Here is a 20,205-nt window from a genome sequence, read left to right as displayed (position 1 = left end):
GTTAACGTCACTCGTCACTCTCTAAATTACTTAAAACTCGATCCCTCGACGAAGAAAGCCTATCCTTAATTACTAGACCACAATCCCTTGCATCCCTAATAATTAATTGTGCATTACGATTAGGAGCTTAAGACGACCAATCCTCCTATCCCCATCCCTAGGTGCCATCTTATGATTGTTCAGAGAGAAAGAACTATCAATCCAACTAAAAGAGACAAAGATACTATCTAAACCGAACACTGAGTACACAACACAAGCATAATATACTCATAACCTACAGGATTTCCAAGGAAAGAATTGCTCTGATACCACTAATGTAACATCCCAAAAATATAGTTGAACACTATATATATAAGAGTCATCACATAATAATAACGTAAAACAATTTTTTTTTCGGAATAAAGTTTACTTACAGTTATCCGAAAATAACCATAAATTTAAAACTTTACAAAATTCTATCCTAATACAAAACTATATACATGACCAAACGGTCCCTACCAAACTATACACACAACCGATTGGCCCTAGTCTAAGCAGCTGGGTCCTCTCCATCCAGCGCCTACTATAGAGAACACTCGCCATCCTCTGCTCACACCCACAAGATGATCATTGCAAAGAAGAAATACCGAATGGACAACATATACAAGACAAAAAAGAAGGGTAAGCTAGTGTAATGTAATAGTCATGTGAGCATACAATTCAAACAAACAGATCAGATAATCATACAAATGTATAAAACATATAAACGCATATTGACCGACCACTTTAACTTGATCGTCCATACTAGTATGAATATGTAGCTTTGGTCGTTCGTGCACTCGTGGGTGTAGTAACTGGAAACCCATCAGCTGCCACACGAGGTTAGCCTGTTATCACTCACTGTACATCCTCCCGAGGTTAGGGCCTCCTGCTATTCTCACGACATGACTTACCCATCTCTACTTGAGAATTGGTAATCATTAGAATGTCAGGATGAACGTCGTGGATTTCGGTGTCCATATTCATACTTTACCACCACCTTAATAACCAATTACGGAGACATTCCTCCTTGGAATTCTCTTTCATACCAGTTGCAACATAATTCTTTATAACAACATCCACTCCATTATTCATACATGTTCATATAACTGAATTTAAACAAGTTATCAAACAACAATGGAAACCACATGCAAGACCGAACACGTTGCGTACTTTGGAAACCGAACGATTTCTCACTACCCCAAAGAACAGGACTGAATGGTCCATAATAGGTAAGGCTGAAGAAGTGACCGAACACTATTAAGGATCTAACTCTAACGTAAGGTCGAATACAGTTAAATACTAATGTAATATTGAATATTATGGTGAGACCGAACACTAGAATAACCGAATCACCAGAGCGAAACCGAATACTTATAACTTAGGCCGAAAACTAAGAACTTAGACCGAATACTCAGGTAAGACTGATCACTAAAGCATGACCGAATGGTCATTAACAGGTAAGGCCCATAAGAGGCCAAACGTAGTTAAGACCGAACATCAATACAAACCGAGTACTACTAAGACCGAACGCTAGTACAAAATTGAGCACTACTAAGACCGAACGCTAGTACAAAACTGAGCATTACTAAGACCGAACGTTAGTACAAAACCAAGCACTATTAAGACCGAACACTAGTACAAAACTGAGCACTACTAAAACCAAATGCTAGTACAAAACCGAGCACTACTAAGATCGAACACTAGTACAAAACCGAGCACTATTAATATCGAACGCTAGTACAAAATCGAGCACTACTAATATCGAACGATCATGAACTGGGAAGATTCTAAAGAGACCGAACCTAGTTAATGACCAAGTACCTGAACCTAGCCGAGCGGTCAACAGCGAACGCTCAACTTTCTGCATAATTTTGCAGAACATCTGCAGAATTAAGAACACACTAGAATTTACCAAAACTAAACATTTTTCCCAACTTCTAACATGCATGATTCATATACCAATTTACACCTATCCAAGATTACCTAAACCTTTCTAACATCATTTCAAAGAATTCCAAACCAGAAGAATTCATTCCAAATTCTGCATAATCCACAACTCAATAACCACAACATTTATCATCCCACACAAACAATGTCGTACACACAAACATTCAATTTCACACACATGCAAAACCATCAAACAACATTTTCATTCATCATCAACCAATCAATTAAATTAACTAGCTTCTCTTACCTCTTAACCGAACAAAAAGCTTTTAACACCTTCAGGACATTGGTTGATCCTCAAGAAAATCTAAGACTTTTGAAACTTTCATTTATATATCACTCTTATTTTAATCTAAATTGTTCGGTCATATCCTTTGTTTACACCTATATACTCCAAACTTCTTTAAATCACTCGACTCTTACATACTCTAGTTTCCCTTTGACGTTTTCTAAATAATAAGATGTGGGACATGAATACTTTGATGGCTGTTCATAAACAGGTTTAGGGTTAAAATTAAAAAAATTTATTGGATTTCTTTTTGTTTTATATTTTAGGTCATTTGTTATATCTTTTAAATAATTCATATTAATATAGTAATTTTATTTAATGAATAACTTTATCTAAAAATATTTATATTTATTTATATTGAATCATTTATTTAAAAATATATTATAAAATATGCCTTATGCGTAGTTATATATTGTTCTTATATACCAAATAATCATATATAATGCCAAATTCATATTTTATATTAAGAGTTAGTTTAGCTTAATTATGTTTTAATCAGTGAAGAAAAGTTAATTCTATTTTAAACATTATTAAATTTTCTGTCATAGATTGAAAAGTTAGCAAAAATAAATGGAATCAAATTTTGAAACCAAATTAAGATTAGGGTTTGAAGAAAGGGAACATAAATATGCAATGAAAGATACTTGGTAGTTTGACCATCATATACGTAAATAAAAGAAAACAAAGGAGGAGACGAGAGATAATAAAAACTTTCTTCATAAAACTGGGAAGAAATATTAAAAAATAGTAGCTCATTGTAATTGTAAACATAATTAATTACATTATTTAAACAAGTTAAAAATAAGTATTTCTTATTACCATACTGAATAATAAATGCATATTTTATTTTTGTTATAATAAAAAATTATTAATAAAAAATAAATTTATTTTTTATTTATTCATTAAATAAAATAATTGATTTATTTTATTTATTTAATAAAATAAATAATTGAATAATTTTTTATTTTAAAATAATTAAATAATGTTTCTTTCTAAAAAAATAATTACATAATTGTTTAAATTGTATTAATTTTCTATTTAAAAATTACTTATAGAAATAATAAAATTATAAATTATATATATTTTTTAATATAATAAAATGTGAATAATAGAACTGGTCCGTTACGGTAAAAGCTTCGTCTGGTACGCGGTCAAATCGTTAAGAAATGGCGGGCAGATGATTACGGAAACAAGAAGCGGCCACTCGTTAGTTGCGATTCAACCTTGGCCTTGTTTCTTCTTTAAATTATTACGCTTTCTCTGTTTCTTTGTTTGTTTTGTAATGATTAATTGATTAATTAGAATAATAAAATTATAATCAGAGATTAGATTGATTGATCAATCCATAGATATTTCTAAGAAAGCATGAAATTCTGCAAGACCTACCAGCGTTACATTCAAGGGCATGGCCACAAGCTCCCTGCTGTTGGCTTCAAGAAGCTCAAAAAGACCATGAAAAGGTGCAGGAGAGCCTCCACACCCACTTGCCCCGATCATTGCCCAGGTCATATTTTATATCATATTCAACCACTCCATTACATGGAAATCTATTACTTATATGTCAACATTGATTATCTCAACAAAAAATAGTTATTTATAGGGAATGGCGAATAATTCATGACGGTTAATTTTACAATTTTGTTTGAAGTGATATTTATGAGGATGATTTGCATAGTTTATAATTTATGATTTTGTTTTGAGTACCGTCGAAAATGTATGTTCTTAATTTGGATTCAAGAGCTGTAGTTGTGTAGTTAGATGGTCATGTATAGTTCTTGTGCGTTATAAGATGATAGCAATATTTTTAAGGAAGGATATCTCTTTGGTGAGGGTTTAAACCTTTCAATATCTTCAGCAACCGGTATGCTAACTTGATTAATCTAATTGTTCAGTGTGTGATGGGACCTTTTTCCCTTCCCTTCTCAAAGAGATGTCAGACATAGTAGGGTGCTTTAACCAGCGAGCGCAGAAATTGCTGGAAGTGCATCTTGCTTCTGGCTTCAGAAAGTACTTTCTCATGTTGAAAGGAAAATTGCATAGGAATCATACAGCTCTAATCCAAGAAGGCAAAGATCTAGTCATATATGCACTCATAAATTCCATTGCAATTCGAAAAATATTAAAGAAATATGACAAGGTGTGTCTAGATATCAAGTTTTTCCCTGTTTCTTTCCCGTGTTAGTTTAAGTTTTTAGTTTTGACAATCCATGCTAAGCCGTGTGTTTAATTTATATTGTCACAACTACTATGAGTGCAGATTCATTATTCCAAGCAAGGCCAATTATTCAAGTCGAAAGTCCAGACCATGCACAAGGAAATTCTTCAGAGTCCTTGGCTTTCTGAGCTTATTGCCTTACACATTAACTTGAGGGAAACAAAAGCCAAGTCCAGGGAGGCATCTGCACTGTTTCATGGATGTTATCTCACATTCAAGGATGGAAAACCATCACTTACTTGTGAGCTCTTTGATTCCTTCAAAATTGACATTAACCTAACATGCTCCATATGCTTGGTAAGTTACTTGTTTTCATTTATTGGATGAATTTCTCATGGTATGTGCATTACACCCATATTGTACGTTTTCACTTGGATTGCACACATATACTCAGGTTGTATGTTTGAAGATTACCGCTGCTCAGATGCAAGTAGGATCTAATCAATTTAAAGGATGTTCATGAAAATCTGAACAGAACATAGCCTTTTTGTTTCCCCCATACATGATGCTTCCTAGCAATCTTTCTTTTTTTTACAACGATTCAAATGATTTTAGGTATGCTAATGGTTTACAGAATCCAGACTGTTAGTTGTTGTGTTTCGGACTGCCGGCTCTTTACAATAATCCTTTGGTTTATATTTTGAAGAACTCAAAATCAGTTTCCTAATTTTTAGGAGTTTGATAGGTTTCAGTTTTTTGTCTTTGAAGTTTGTTTAATTGTGGTCTCTTCAGAAAATTTGTTGTTAGCGGTCAGCTATTTTGTTGGCTACATATGTACTTTATGAATCAATTAAAAGAATATCTCTCACTTCTACATATCTTTATATATGCTGAATTATTTTTCCTTGCCATTGTATTATCTTTGCTTTTCTCCTTCCAACTTCACATAACCATCAAATTGGTGTATGTGCTATCTTCTTGAGGGATTTGTGAAATGGATGTTGAATCGAGTTTCTCATAAGTTATTCCTCCTATCTTTGATGGAGAGAACAATAACCTTTGGAAAGTAAGTATGGAGTCATATCTAGAAGCTATGGATTTGTTGGAAGACTAGGAAGAGAATTATGAAATACATCCGCTATCTAAAAATCTAACCATGGCCCAAATAAAGAACCATAGAAAAAAAAAACTAAGAAGGAAAAGTCATGCCTATTTGCTGGTGTTTCTCATACCATATTTACTAGGATCATGACCCACAAGATGCCAAAGTCAATCTTGGATTACTTGAAGGAAGAGCATGCAAGGGACGAGCTGATTTGAGACATGCAAGATCTGAATTTGAGACGATTAAGGGTTACTCAAACAAACTACTAAACGTTGCTAACAAGGTTAGATTGCTTGCAAGAAATTTTTTGATTCCATAGTAGTTTAAAACTTTTTTGTCACGGTATAAGGGATTTGTCCAAGATCACTTTGGCAAAAGTCATACATGACTTGAGGTAAGATCGTACAATTGAAGGTGCTTTACAAGCCTAGTGCCAATAAGATGGACTAAGTGAAAAGAAAAACTACAAGAATAAGTTTTTAGATAACAATAAGTTGAAAATACTGCAACCAAGGAAAGGGTTAAACGAAAACCTACTCACCATGTTAGCATTGTATGGTAGAATGGGTCACCCTCTATTCGTATGCTGACAAATGCCTGATGCAAAATGCAGCAAGGGTAAATGACTAGGAAGTGATGATATGCAGAGCAAAACTTCAACAACAAGAAGCATATGCTTAAGTTGCTAATCAAGAGAGGAGGATCAACTCTTTGTTGGTATGTGTTTTTCGAGTAGTGATTCAATTGAAGTTAGTTAATTGATAGTTGTTGCATTAATCACATGACTCGTGAGAAGGAGTTGTTCAAGGAATTAAAAAGCAAAAACTTCAAGAGTTAAAATTGGAAATGGGAAACATAAAGCAGTCAAAGGAAAATATATGATTGTAATTGAAAGTTGTCAAGTTGTCTTCAAACAAAATTTATCTTTGAAGTTCTTTATGTTCCAAAAATTGACAAAAATCTATTGAGTGTTGGTCAACTGATGGAGAAGGATTACAAAGTTTATTTCGAAGATAAAACTCTTTGATAAAATATGCATCGTCAAGAAATATTTAAGGTCAAGATGAGAGTAAAGAGATTTACCTTTACTCTCTTAGAGGAAGAACATGTTGTTTTTCCTTTCTAGGTAAGTGTCATGGAGATATGGCACAAAGAGCTCGGTCACTATCATCATCAAGGATTGTTATTGCATCAAACAAAACAATTCGTTAAGGGTCTACCTAATTTTGGAGATCATCTTCCTTGTTGCAAGCATGTCAATTTGGAAAGTAGCACAGGAAACCTTTTCTAAAAACAACATAAAGGGCAACATGGAAGCTTCAATTGATCCATACTGATTTATGTGGACCACAAAGAACACCATCTTTCAAAGGTAGTCTTTATTGTCTCCATTGATGATTTTGCAAGATTTTGCTTCATTGTTTTCTTAAAATTCAAGAAGTGGCTAGAGTCTTTAAAAAGTTCAAGAAAATGGTGGAAAATAAGGTTGCACCATTCAAGTTTTACAATCAGATAATGAAAAAGAGTACACCTCGAGAGAATTCAATTCATTATGTGAGGATGCTAGCATAGTAAACAAGGTCATTGCTCCATACACTCCACAATAAAATGGAGCTAGTGAGAGAATAAACAAATACAATATGGAAATGGTAAGATGCATGTCACAAGAGACATGAAAAGCACTTTATTGCTTTAGTCTTGGATATGGAGTTCAAAGAAACAAGAAATAGTAGCTCAATCTAGTGATGAAGCAGAGTTTATTGTTTCAACTACTGCTATTAATAGAGCCTTATGGTTGAGGAAGAAATTGAGTGATCTTAATCCTAGTAGAACGAAGATTGCTATGATCATTGTTGGCAATCAAGTTGTAATAACTATTTCTCACAATCTAGGATTCCATGAGAAACTAGAGTTTTTTCTTTTGAAAAGTGCAAAGGGATGGTATTATAACTCTTGTGTATTGCAAAGCAAAAGAGCAAATAGCTTATATCTTTCTAAATCTCTACCAGCAAACAAGTTTGAAATTCTGAAAATGAAACTTAGTGTTTACAGTCTCTAAAGCAAGGTGTAGTGTGTTAGTGTTATTTTAGGACTGCTACTACTCTGCCACTGCTTTACAATAATCAATTTCTTTATGTTTTGAACAAGTCAAAGTCAGTTTGCTAATTTTGAGGAGTTGGATAGGTTTCAGTTTTGTTCTTTTAAGTCTGTTTAACTGTTGCCTCGTTAGAAAATTTGCTGTTAGTGGCCAATTATTGTATTTCCTTTATAACATTTTGAATCAATTAATATCTCTTATTTTATTGGCCATTAATATCTCTCGCGTCCGTATATCTCTATCACTTTCTGCAGAAACTAATTTTTCTCTTCCTTCATAATATTATCTTTGCTTTTCTGCTGCAATGTCACATGACCAACACACACCTCCATATTTTGCTCTATATTTTCCTAGCAAATTGCCCTAATGCACTTGAATCTGGTTTAGGATCGCTTTGACAACATCACCTTAGTTTCTTCACATCAATATGCTCTCTGCACGAAAGACTCTTGTTTGGTTATAGTCCTTCACTATTTCTCTTTATAATTTTCATTACTCTTGATTGACAGGATACAGTGTTTGATCCAGTTTCTCTGGCGTGCGGCCACATTTTCTGCTACACCTGCGCTTGCTTAGCTGCGTCAGTTACCATTGTCGATGGACTTAAGGCAGCAAAGTCCAAAGCAAAATGTGCTCTATGCCGACAGGTATGCAACCGGATTGATAAGCATTAAGATTTCCCACAACTTGCTTTAGCAATCCACTAAAGAGATGATTGATCTGATTTACTTCTATTACTTTTCTGTTAATTGATACATATGATACACACCTTAATAACTTGTAAATTCACCCTTTTGTGACTGAGGTTTTATTTAATTATATGACTCAACGACCAATAAAATGACAACCAAATTAGCTTTTTTTAATAACCATATCTACTGTGCACGAGTTGTTTTCACTTTAGTATACTCTTTCTCAAGCGGAAAGACTCTAACTACCACTACTCAGTTTTTTGGATACTTTGAAGGGGATACACCAATAAGATTCAGTTCAAATGAATTATGAACAAACTCATATAAGAGATTATTACACCACTTATAAACCAAAATTTTAAGATAAAAAATTTATAAGTGTCTTTCATTATATAATTCAATTTTCTAAGTTGTACTCAATGTGAGATTCAAAATTACACTTGGACTCCTAGCTTTATAATTGACTTCTACGATGGAAACTTTAGATCCAGAATATTCTAAGTAGCTCTTCTGTAATTTCTCAACTTCTTTTTGCAGCTTAGAAGATTATCTGTTCACTTATTGTAGGATATTAAATGCTGACCAATTTTTAAAACTGTTAGATGGCTTGCAACTTACACTTTTTATATTGCTGAGTGCAGCATGGAGTTTACGAAGATGCTATGCATTTGGAAGAATTGAATATTCTGCTAGGTCGAAGGTACGAGGTTATTCTTAAAACCGGATATTATCTTGTAGTGTTAGAGACGTATATTTATTGTTCATTCTAGTTTTAGTATTAATGATTCATATTTTTATTGTTGATTAATACTATCCACAGGAGATTGTTCCAATAGTTATTGTTATTTGCTATTAATCAGCAATTATAATATCATCTATTAATTATCTGACAATTAAATATTCAATTAATTTGTTGAAACAAATTATCGAATTATGATACAATTGGTATTTTGAAGGGTTAGGTCATCATCTTGGTCATTCTCTTTCTACTTGGGCTTCTTGCCTTTGTTGTTCTTTTTCCACTTAAAATAATATTTATGAATGTGCTCAGTTTTATTATAATAATGACACTCTATATTATTGTATCTTGACTTGGACTTGAACTTGCTCCTACTCTTTTCTCTACAACCTTTCAGTTCCTTTTTCTGAATTTTTCTTCTAATTTCTATGACAAGCATCTTAATCTGAGAAGAAGAACCATGTACCTTTCTTCTCATCTCTTCACTAAGAGCATCGCTCAAAGAAACACTGCCATTCAGAGTCGATTTTGTAATTGAAAACATAAATATCGTCCAAGACTCTGGTAGAGTATTAAGTAGCAATAGTCCCAAAATTTCATCATCAAAGTTCATACTCATTCCTGGCAATTGATCTAGGAACCCTTGAAATTCATTTAAATTATCTAAAAGGGAAGAATTCTCCCTGTACGTCAAATTCATCAAGCTATTCAACAAATACAATTTATTATTGTCTGACTTAGAAGCATACAAAAATTTCATCTTCTCCCACAAAGTTCTAGATGTGTCTCATTAACAATATGATTATAAATATTGTCTAATAAAACCAGACACTTGTTGGTGCTCAAAATCCCATTCGTCATTAGACAATCTAGGTTTTGTGAAGCAAAAACAGGAATATGCAATTTCTTCACAAATAACAAGTCTTTCATCTTGCCCTTCCACAAATGATAATTTGTACCATTTAAAGCAACCATATTTGTATTTGACTCCATTATTCAAGCAAGTAAATATAACCCTAAACCAACATAATGCAACCAAAATACCAGATAATGCAGCAAATATAATTCCCTAACTTGCAAGAATGTACGAGGAATAACAATAATAAAAATGGTAACAATAATCACAATATAGAACACCATCAATTTTAGCGTGGGAAAACCCTCTCAAATGTGAGAAGTAAAAACCTACGTCCACAAGCCATTCGATCAAGCTCCACTATGATCAATTATAAGTACAAGAGAGTCTAATTAAAAGGATAAACAAGTGTCTACAACCAGCCAAAGCACCAAAGCAATAAAACTCTCAAAATTGAAGAACAAAGAGAAGAAAACATAAAAATAGAGCTATTGTGTGAGACCAATATCTCTAACTTCATACCTCCAATTAATAATCCGAACTGTCAAAATGAAAACCATGTGGTGCGAACCTTTTTGTCAAAGTTTCAGCCTAATCTAAGGGTGAATCCGGAATCACCGTTTTACGGTGAAAAATTCTGCAGCATTTTCTCTCCCAAGCTGCGTTTTTTTGCTCTCTGTGTGCAAACCCTTTGCCCCCTCACTAATCTGACTTAGCAGCCCCTTCACTTATGAGGAGTGAGTCAAAGTGGGTTAACCAAAATTTTAGACCTTTTCTCTATATAGGAAGGGAGCTCAACACCCAACAAAGTGAAATATTTCTCACCTTGTATCAACATATGAAGCCAAAGAAGAAATATTTAGGGTAATTGCAAGTATTGCAAGAAGTATGACCAGGCAATGGAAGATTGTTTTTCTTAAGAATATATCATACTTTTTGTAAAGTACTTACAGCCATCCTTAAAGAATTTCTTTAGGGCGTCTCAATGTGTCACCTTCTCTGCCTTCCTCTCTTGGAAATTAAATTTCTTGGCACCTTTACTACCAAAAGTAGAAGCTAGATGCGAAGTCGTGAATTTTTTTCATTGACTCCTCTCATGAGTGATTGCAGCAATTGGTTCATCCATTGAATTCCAATCCTTGTGGCAATGCTTGCAAAATACATACAAAATTATCCTTAAAAAATTACTTCAGGGACTGCACAATTTGTGCCAACTTTTCCTGTCTTCTTCCCTTTCAAATTAAATTGATTAGCACCCTTTTACCGTTAAAGTATTATTTTTGGACTCACGTTGAATTTAATCATATTGACTTGCATACGTATACACACACACACACAAAGCATGTTTAACCATAATTAAAAAGTTTAGGCGTTAACCTGAATTTGCTTTTGCCAATGGGGGACGGCTTACGTTGATAGAACTCATTTTCTTCTAAGAGTACTCTGTCCATTTCCCAGAAAATCCCTTTGCGAAAGTAGAATTAATCAAGTGAAACAACAAATTTATAATCTCTTAATAAGTAAGGACCTCTGAATACATTAGTTTCTTATAATTGACCAACCCATCATAATATTAATTTTATTATAATCTCACAATTTATTTAAATATTTTAGATAATTGAGTGAAAAGACGATATTAGAATTATTGGTGGATATCAATCCAGAGTTATTATTTTAGCAGCTATTCTACTAGAAAAAATCTGTATCGATTGTGTTCCATTTTTATTTTTCATTTGTCTTAATCTAAACAAAATTCAATATTTTAACAGGTGCAAAGAGTACTGGGAGCAAAGGCTTCGGATGGAGAGAAAAGAGAGGGTTAAGCAAGTGAAGGAGCACTGGGAAACGCAGTGTAGGGTGTTCGTGGGCATCTAAAAGTAAATACAAACAATTCTTCACTTTCTCTTCATTTCCTTATTCATCTCATTTCTTCCTACCTTGTATCACCAATTACATATATCCTTTTTTTCTGTTCGTACCAAACTCTGTTCAATGTAAACAACGGCCGCTCTAGTTTAGGAAACACTACAACAACGGCCGCTGGATTTGAGTCATTCTTTTGCAATGTTGTCAGTTTTTATGATACTGCTGGTCAATACACGAAAAATATCTTACCCAGATTCTAAATGTGCAACAATTATAGTAGAACACAACGTTCAAATGCACATACTGAAAATGAAATTCACAAAAATATAAAAACGGAAACTTAAGAAATTATGAAGACTCCAAATTCATTTTAGAAAGTTATACGAACTGAAGTATACTTGAAATCCAATTATAATAGATTTGGCAATGATCGGCATGCTACTGCACTTTATCCACCCACTATTATGTAATAATAGAGCTCATATACTCTGCTCCTCGTTTTCGTGCTACAGGCATCATGGCTACATTTGTGTTACTGAACTGGTCATTGCACACTTTTGGATTCATGCAAATATTGTTAGAAATTTATCCAAATTATGCACTCTTCTGTATTGAGACTAAATTAATTTAAACACATTTCTCAATCATAATTAATCTCGGTGGTGGCAGGTTAGCACAACATAAAACCACATAATTTATAAATTCGAAAACACTAACAAAATTTCTCAAAGACCACACACCTCAGAGGTGCAAAATTTGGGCAAAAGGGTCCAATCCATCCATTTCATTTGGCCAAAAGGAGCGGGTTCTTGTTTTGATACATGTGATATCTAATGCATAGCTTCTGCAAAGTTCCAATCGAATGTTGCATCGGATTCAGCTTTATATCCATCATCATCCTCTACAAACAGAACAACAACATCAAAAACCTACGTCAAGACCTGAAACGATAACAATAAACGCAAAACTATTGAATAATTACAATATAATATCAAACCTGATAATCATCTCCGTATTTATCGACGAGGCGTCCAATATGAATCCGTTGCATTGCAGTGAGAGGCTGAGGAAGCGCACTTTTCCCGTCTCTTCGCTTCTTTCCTAGGGCTGATTTCAAGTCTACACCAACCAAACAGAACGCTAAATCATCATTCCAATATCAAAATAACAACAAAAACAGTGACACTAGCAAGTGTAAAAAAGTCAAATCAATAATTAATTGTTTGATTGAATGCATATAAGAGGATGAAAGGAGTGAGGGAGTAATAAGAGACCGTCTTCTTCGAGATCGCTGCCGGAATCGATGGATTCGGAAGCGGGAGAGGGATGAGAGATGGAGTTGGGGTCGGAGAGAACGCCGAATGAATGGTAGTTGTGGTTAACGGTGCCTTTGTCGTCCCATTGGGGCTCGTCGGCGAGGGATTGCAAGAGCTTCGGTGGAACAGAAAAAGAAGGTTTGAAAAGCCTAGGGTTCTTCTTCGGGAGACCCACTCGGACCTTCGTTCTTGATTGCTTGTATTTTCTTCGTGACCTTCCCATCCTCCTTGCTCCGCCTTTCTCACTGCAGCCGCAACAAAATCAGGGTTTTAAATTTGCGCTTAGGGCAAAATCTCTCCCCCCTTATTTCACCACATCTTAGGCGACGTCGTTTTCTCTAGCTTCTACACCGCCATTCGTGCGTTTCAAATCTTAATGAGATAAATAACATACTCGTCCCCAAAAATTGGAGTATTTTATTTCTGATCCTTGTTACGTGTTTACTGTGATGGTTGTGATTAGTGTTTTTAATTAGTTAATTTTAGGTTTAATATGATTTTGATTATATTTTTGTTGATTTTATTCAATGTTTTTAATGTTTAATATGATTTTAATTTTTGTATTTTAAGTTTAATTTGGTCTTTTTCGTAACATTGTTTAAATTGTTTACAACATATAAACATCATATGTCATGTATCATTTTGTGATTTTTTTAATTTTTAATTTTTATTTTATTTTTATTAATTTTTTAATTTTTTAATTTTTTTACATTTGTTTTTAATTTAAAAAAATTGTTTATGTGTCAAGTTAATATTATGTCAAGGGACAATTTTAATGTCACGACAATGTCAATGTGACATGTTAAATTAGTATTAATGTCACGTGTCAGTATCTTAAATTCAATTCAGTCCCAATTTTCATTATTTTTGTTCAATTTAGTCTCCATTTTTCGTTAATTTTATTCCATTCAGTCCTAATTTTAAATTTTATAATAAATAATCTTCATTATTTTTAAAATTAGATGAAAAATTCTTCATTATTTTTAAAATTAAAAGAATTTTTTTATTTAGTTTATTTTTAAATTAGAATTAAAATTCTTTATTATTTTTAAAATTAGAAGAAAAATTCTTCATTATTTTTAAACCAACTCTAACCCTATTTTTTGCATGTAGCAAAAATCAAACATAAATATAATAATTATATTCTAATAATATAGTTAGGGTTCGTTTAAAAATAATGAAAATATTTAATAAAAATATAAATTTTAATAAAAATTTAATTTAATTTCAATTTAGAGAGGGAAAAAATTAGGACCGAATTGAACATAATTAATAAAACTTGGGACTAAATTGAACAAAAATAATAAAAATTAGGATTGAATTAAATATAAGACACTTTGTACAACTAATAGTGACTTGAGACGTCTTAATACTGACTTAACATGTGGCATTGACATTGTCTTGACACGTGACACTAACATTGCAACCTGGAACAATATTGACTTGACACGTGGACAACTTTTTTTTAAAATTAAGAACAAATCTAAAAAATTAATAAAAATTAAAAGAAAACACGAACTGATATGTGGCACACACTCTTCTACCATTAATGATTTAGATGGTGTTATGAAAAATGACAAAATTAAACATAAATTACGAAAGGTTTAATGTCTCCGTAGGTCCCTATTTTGGTCATGAATTTCAAATAGGTCCTCTTCATTTTCGGCGTCTCAATTGAGTCCTTGTTTTTGTAAAATTGAATCAATTACAGGCCTGCCGTTAATTTGGACAAACGCCCGTTACGGTATTGGTTAGGTGGCATGGTTGAGTGCAGACGTGGCATTTAAAACGATTATTGTATTAAATAATTGGTATGCACGTATGTTTATTCAGTTTTGGGTAAGGGCAAAGTAGGAAATTTGAAAAAATTAAAGGGCAACTGAGATTGGGGAAAGAATTTGAGGGTTTTTATTATTAGGGTTCGCGTGAGAGGCCAAAAATCGCGATCGTAAGTTCGAGCTGAAGCGGTAGAGTGCATGCAGTGGGCGGTGTCTGTGGGTCCTATTGTTGTTGGAAGCAAGAAGCTGAAGCACGTGGTCAGTGGAGGTTCATCTAAAGGAAGGTAAGTGTTTGTGCTTTATTGTATTCGTTTTTATTCAATCGAAACTACAATATTCGGTGGTGGTCCCCCATTGATGTATGGTTTGGTCTCTGGTTTTGATTGCATTTTGGTGGTCCCCCATGTATGTTTAAAGTTATTTGACTTTGTCTGAGTGCGTATGTTTAAAGTTATTTGATCTCTGTGCCTGTTTTAATATATATTTTTTTTGTCGTGATATGTTTTCATAATAGGTCTGTAGATATATTTATGTTGTGTTGTGCGTAATGGAGGACGCTATTGTGTGTGTGTTTCACCATGGAGGAAAGTTCATTAATGATAGTACCGTAAAGTATGAAGGGGAGACAACAACTTTGTCCTTTGACCCTGACACGTGGAGTTTTTTTGTGGTTGTCAGTGTAGTCAAAAGTTTAGGATATGAGAATTTTAAAGATTTATGGTACTGTTTAGGAGGGGGTTTAGTGTTGGAAAATAGGTTGGAACAATTGATTGATGACAGAGGTGCCATGCATATGGCTAACTTAGCTAGGCTTAATGGTGAAGTTCACTTATACGTTGTCCATGTAGTTTCTGATCCCGAAGTCATTCATATGCTTGAAGACATTACTAATGATGAAGGAGAAGTTGAAGGTAATGGTACAGTACAAAAAGAGGTTGAAGAAGATGGTGATTCTGTTAAAGTAAATGGTGAAGGTGATGGTGACTTACAAGAGGTGAATGTTTGTGAAGAAGATGGTGAGGGTGTTGAAGTAAATGGTGTAGTCGATGGTGACTTACAAGAGGTCAATGTTTGTGAAGAAGATGGTGACGGTGTTGAAGTAAATGATGTAGTTGATGGTGACTTACAAGAGGTGAATGTTTGTGAAGAAGATGGTGACGGTGTTGAAGTAAATGATGTAGTTGATGGTGACTTAGAAGAGGTGAACGAGGGTGAAGAAGATGGTGGTGCTGTTCAAGTAGAGGTTGAAGGTCATGGTCACGTACAAGAGTTGCATGAGGTTGAAGAAGAGCAAGAGTTGAATGTGTGTGAAGGAGTCGTGGAGGATGAAGTTTATCTTTGTAGTTGGAGTACATCTACTGAAGAAGGTGATGTACATGGAATTAATGAGTGCTTAGAGGACCTAGTAGATGTGAGTGTTGAATGTGATATAGATGGTGATGTAGATTGTAATGTCGAAGTAGAAGTAGAAGTAGAAAGTCTTTATGATAGTGATGATGACCGTGATAATGTCAGTGTTGAATGTGATGATCATGACGATAGAGGATTGTCAGATTTTGAGTGGAAATCTGAGGAATTTCTTAGTGCAACAGATAGTGATGAAGAGGTTAATGACAGTGAAGGTTATGGGAGGTTTGGTATTTTTTGTATGCCAAAAAGTATGGTAGACTTTACATGGGAAGTTGGGACTTTTTTTGCAGAAAAGCAAGATATTTTAGATGCTGTAAAAGGGTATGCCTTGGAAAATGGGAGGAATATAAAGTTTGTAAAAAATGACAAGAGAAGATTGAGGATGAAGTGCTTTGGTGCAAAAGGAGAATGCCCATGGACCATATACTTTGGTTATATGGAGGCTGTAAAATCATGGCAGCTGAGAACTAAAAAAGACATTCATACATGCAGCAGGGAGTTCAACCTGAAGTTAGTTGACGCCAAGTGGTTGAGCAAAAAGTTGGTGAAAACAGTTCAGGAAAATCCTAAGATGAAGGGTGTTGATATTCGTGAAAAAGTTCAAAGGAAGTGGAACATAGGTATATCAAGGTCTATGGCTTATAGAGCCAAAGCTATTGCTTCTAATGAAATTGATGGGTCCTTTAGTGAGCAATATAAGAGGATATATGATTATGCGCATGAGTTGTTGGAAAGAAATCCAGGATCTACAGTTAAGGTCCATGTTGAGAATAATGAGGGTGAGTTAATTTTCAAGAGATTTTACTGTTGTCTGAAGGCATGCAAAGACAGTTTTGTCTATTGTAGGCCAATAATTGGATTAGATGGAGCCTTTTTGAAAGGGAAGTATGGTGGTGAGCTATTGACGGCTGTTGGGAGGGATGGAAATGATCAAATGTTGCCCATTGCATATGCGGTGGTAGAAGTCGAAAACAAAGATTCATGGATGTGGTTTTTGGAACTTTTGATTGATGATCTTGGTGGTGGAGAAGTGTGTTCTTCAATTACTTTTGTCTCCGACCAACAAAAGGTAATAATCATATTTAAATTGCTTCTTTCGTATATTGGTTCATTAATTTGATATGGTGATAAATAATTTATGTTAACACCACAGGGTCTACTACCAGCCATACAACAGTTACTCCCAGGTGTTGACCAGAGATTTTGTGTCAGACACTTATATTCAAACTTTAGGAAAAAGTTTCCTGGTAAAAATCTGAAACAGCTGATGTGGAGGGCAGCTACTGCCACTCATCCACAAAACTGGGAAAGGGAGATGAGAAACATTAAAGATATAAATGAAGACGCATTCAAGCATTTGATTGCCATCCCTCCAAGGTTGACAATTTGTATTAATTATTTTTGCCCTTTGTATATTATTTTATGTTTGTCCATATTAGTTGCAGTTTTAACATATATCATCTGTTGTAGATATTGGTCAAGGTCCAGATTCAGTCCAACACCAAAATGTGACACATTGGTCAACAATATCAGTGAGGCTTTCAACAGTGTCTTGGTTCACACCAAGACTAAACCAATCATAACAATGCTGGAAGAAATTAGGGTATACATAATGCAAAGATGGGCAAAAAACAGGTCTAAGATACAATCATTTTCAGGACCAATTTGTCCAAAGATCCAGGCCAGATTTACAAAGGAATCCCAAGCAACCAAGAATTGGATACCTAGGTAACTTTCTTCATAACTTGATAAATGTTTATTCATTCCTTGGTAAACTTTATGTCAGACACTTAAATGTGTTGTTTAAATTTTTTATTTCTTTATAGCTGGTCAGCACACAAACTGTTTGAAGTAAGACACGTCTCCCAAAGTGGAGAAAAATTTGTTGTAAACATAGACGAGTTCTCATGCTCGTGCAGGAGATGGAGCATCACAGGAATTCCATGTTGTCACTCCCTTGCCGCAATGAAGTTTCTTAATATTGATGGCCAGCAGTTCATTCCGGGCTTGCTTTCTAAAGTCCACCTATGAAGAAACCTATGCATCAATCGTATATCCCATCAACGGCAACAACATGTGGGACCTAACACCATATCCGGATGTCATGCCTCCTAGGAAAAAGGTTATGCCTGGAAGACCTAAAAGGAAAAGAAGACTGGAGCAGTGGGAGATTAGAAAGGATGATTCATGAGTGAGCAAGGGTGGTTTGCGGAAGAGATGCGGGATATGTAGGGAGGTTGGGCACAACAGGAGTCGTTGCCCGAAAGCAACCCAAGAACCAATCATGCCATCATCGCAATTATCTGAAGTCTGTATGAATGATGAGGAAGTTGAACTATAGATGTGTGTATAAATGACAATGATGCCAAGTTTAAGGAACTTTGGTTATGTAATAGTCTAAGGAACAAGGTTAATTGTTTTACTGCTATGTAATTTAATGAATGACAATGATGCCAACTATGTATGGTTTTGGATGTATTACAATGATGCCAACTATGTATGGTTTTGGATGTATTACAATGTTTTGGACGTCTTATATACAACGATACAGGACAACCAGACCGAATGGTCTGCAGCACGGAGGTTGTTGGAAGAGCGATGCACGAGGGTGGACGACCAGACCGAACGGTCTTGAACACGGACGTAGTTGGACGAGCGCTAGACAAGGGAGGACCACCAGACCGAACGCTCTTCAGCACGGACGTAGTTGGACGAGCGGTAGACAACGGAAGACGACCAGACCGAACGCTCTTCAGCACGGACGTAGTTGGACAAGCGCTAGACAAGGGAGGACCACCAGACCGAACGCTCTTCAGCACGGACGTAGTTGGACAAGCGCTAGACAAGGGAGGACCACCAGACCGAACGCTCTTCAGCACGGACGTAGTTGGACAAGCACTAGACAAGGGAGGACGACCAGACCGAACGCTCTTCAGCACGCACGTAGTTGGACGAGCGCTAGACAAGGGAGGACGACCACACCGAAAGGTCTTGAGCACGGACGTAGGTGGACGAGCGGTACACGAGGGAGGACGACTAAACCGAACGCTAGGGAACAGGGACCTCGTTTGACGAGCGATACACACGGTAGGACGACCGGACCTAGCGTTAATTATTATGTAACATTGTTGTGAATAAAATAAACATTAAACAATTTTCAAACGGCTTAAAACCTGCTACATTAAACCAAAACCTCAATTTATTATGTTTATCACTTCAGTAACACAACTTCATTCCTTCACATCTAGTCATATACATAAACACTACTACATCTAGTCAGATACATAAACAGTTCCATCCTAACAAACCGAAAAACCCGGTAATTTCTTCCTAAGAATACGATCAACACTACTACATTATGGATTTATGATCCATATTGAAATTACAATAATATTAAGTAAAAAAATCAAAATAACCAATCCTGTCAACACCTTCATCCATTTCTCCACAACGTTGACAGATTTAATCAAATCACTCATCATCTTCGATCCACCTCCCATTTCTCTTGTCTTTGACAAAGACTCATGTTTTTCTTCCCACTTCACATTCGTATAGCTTTTGTCATCACCGTCTTCACAACACCATTTGAAGAAATTGCAACCACCTTCATGTCCAGTCTGTGAAAAAAATAAAAATTAAATAAAGGATGTGGAAGGCTGCTACTAGTACATACTCCCAAGCTTGGGAAAGAGAAATGTTAAATATAAAGGATGTCAATGTAGAAGCTTACAAATACCTAATTGCTATTCCCCCAAGGTATTCGTCCTACCTTAACTCTCTATCGTTCCTCCTGTTATATACTTTTAGTTTCCAAACAATTTCTTATTCTTTGTAACAGGTATTGGTCTAGATCTAAATTTACAGGTCGAGCACTATGTGATACACTAGTAAATAACATGAGTGAAGCTTTTAATAGTGTTATTGTTGATGCTA

The 20,205-nt window shown here is 34.8% G+C and overlaps 2 protein-coding genes across 2 annotated transcripts; one reads left to right on the top strand and one right to left on the bottom strand.

The window, feature by feature from the left end:
• The first annotated feature begins 3,393 nt into the window (after positions 1–3,393).
• Positions 3,394–11,987, top strand: LOC124822145 (putative E3 ubiquitin-protein ligase BAH1-like 1). Its single transcript, XM_088097468.1, has 6 exons — positions 3,394–3,761; positions 4,150–4,394; positions 4,515–4,769; positions 8,125–8,262; positions 8,949–9,007; positions 11,672–11,987. Exons 1-6 carry the CDS (start codon positions 3,623–3,625, stop codon positions 11,775–11,777), a joined length of 942 nt encoding a protein of 313 aa, XP_087953594.1. The 5' UTR covers positions 3,394–3,622; the 3' UTR covers positions 11,778–11,987.
• A 403-nt stretch (positions 11,988–12,390) lies between these two features.
• LOC124822146 (nucleolar-like protein) lies at positions 12,391–13,380 on the bottom strand. The gene is made up of 3 exons (XM_047294115.2): positions 13,043–13,380; positions 12,766–12,887; positions 12,391–12,669 (listed from the first exon to the last, which is right to left on the bottom strand). The coding sequence occupies exons 1-3, from the start codon at positions 13,305–13,307 to the stop codon at positions 12,553–12,555; spliced, it is 504 nt and encodes a 167-aa protein (XP_047150071.1). The 5' UTR covers positions 13,308–13,380; the 3' UTR covers positions 12,391–12,552.
• Between the last annotated feature and the right edge of the window lie 6,825 nt (positions 13,381–20,205).

Source organism: Vigna umbellata, chromosome 8 (assembly GCF_029865625.1).
Source record: "Vigna umbellata cultivar VRB3 chromosome 8, Vumbellata_1.0, whole genome shotgun sequence".
Classification (NCBI taxonomy): domain Eukaryota; kingdom Viridiplantae; phylum Streptophyta; class Magnoliopsida; order Fabales; family Fabaceae; genus Vigna; species Vigna umbellata.
Note: the sequence above shows the minus strand (reverse complement) of the source record. Positions and strands in the feature narration are given on the sequence as shown.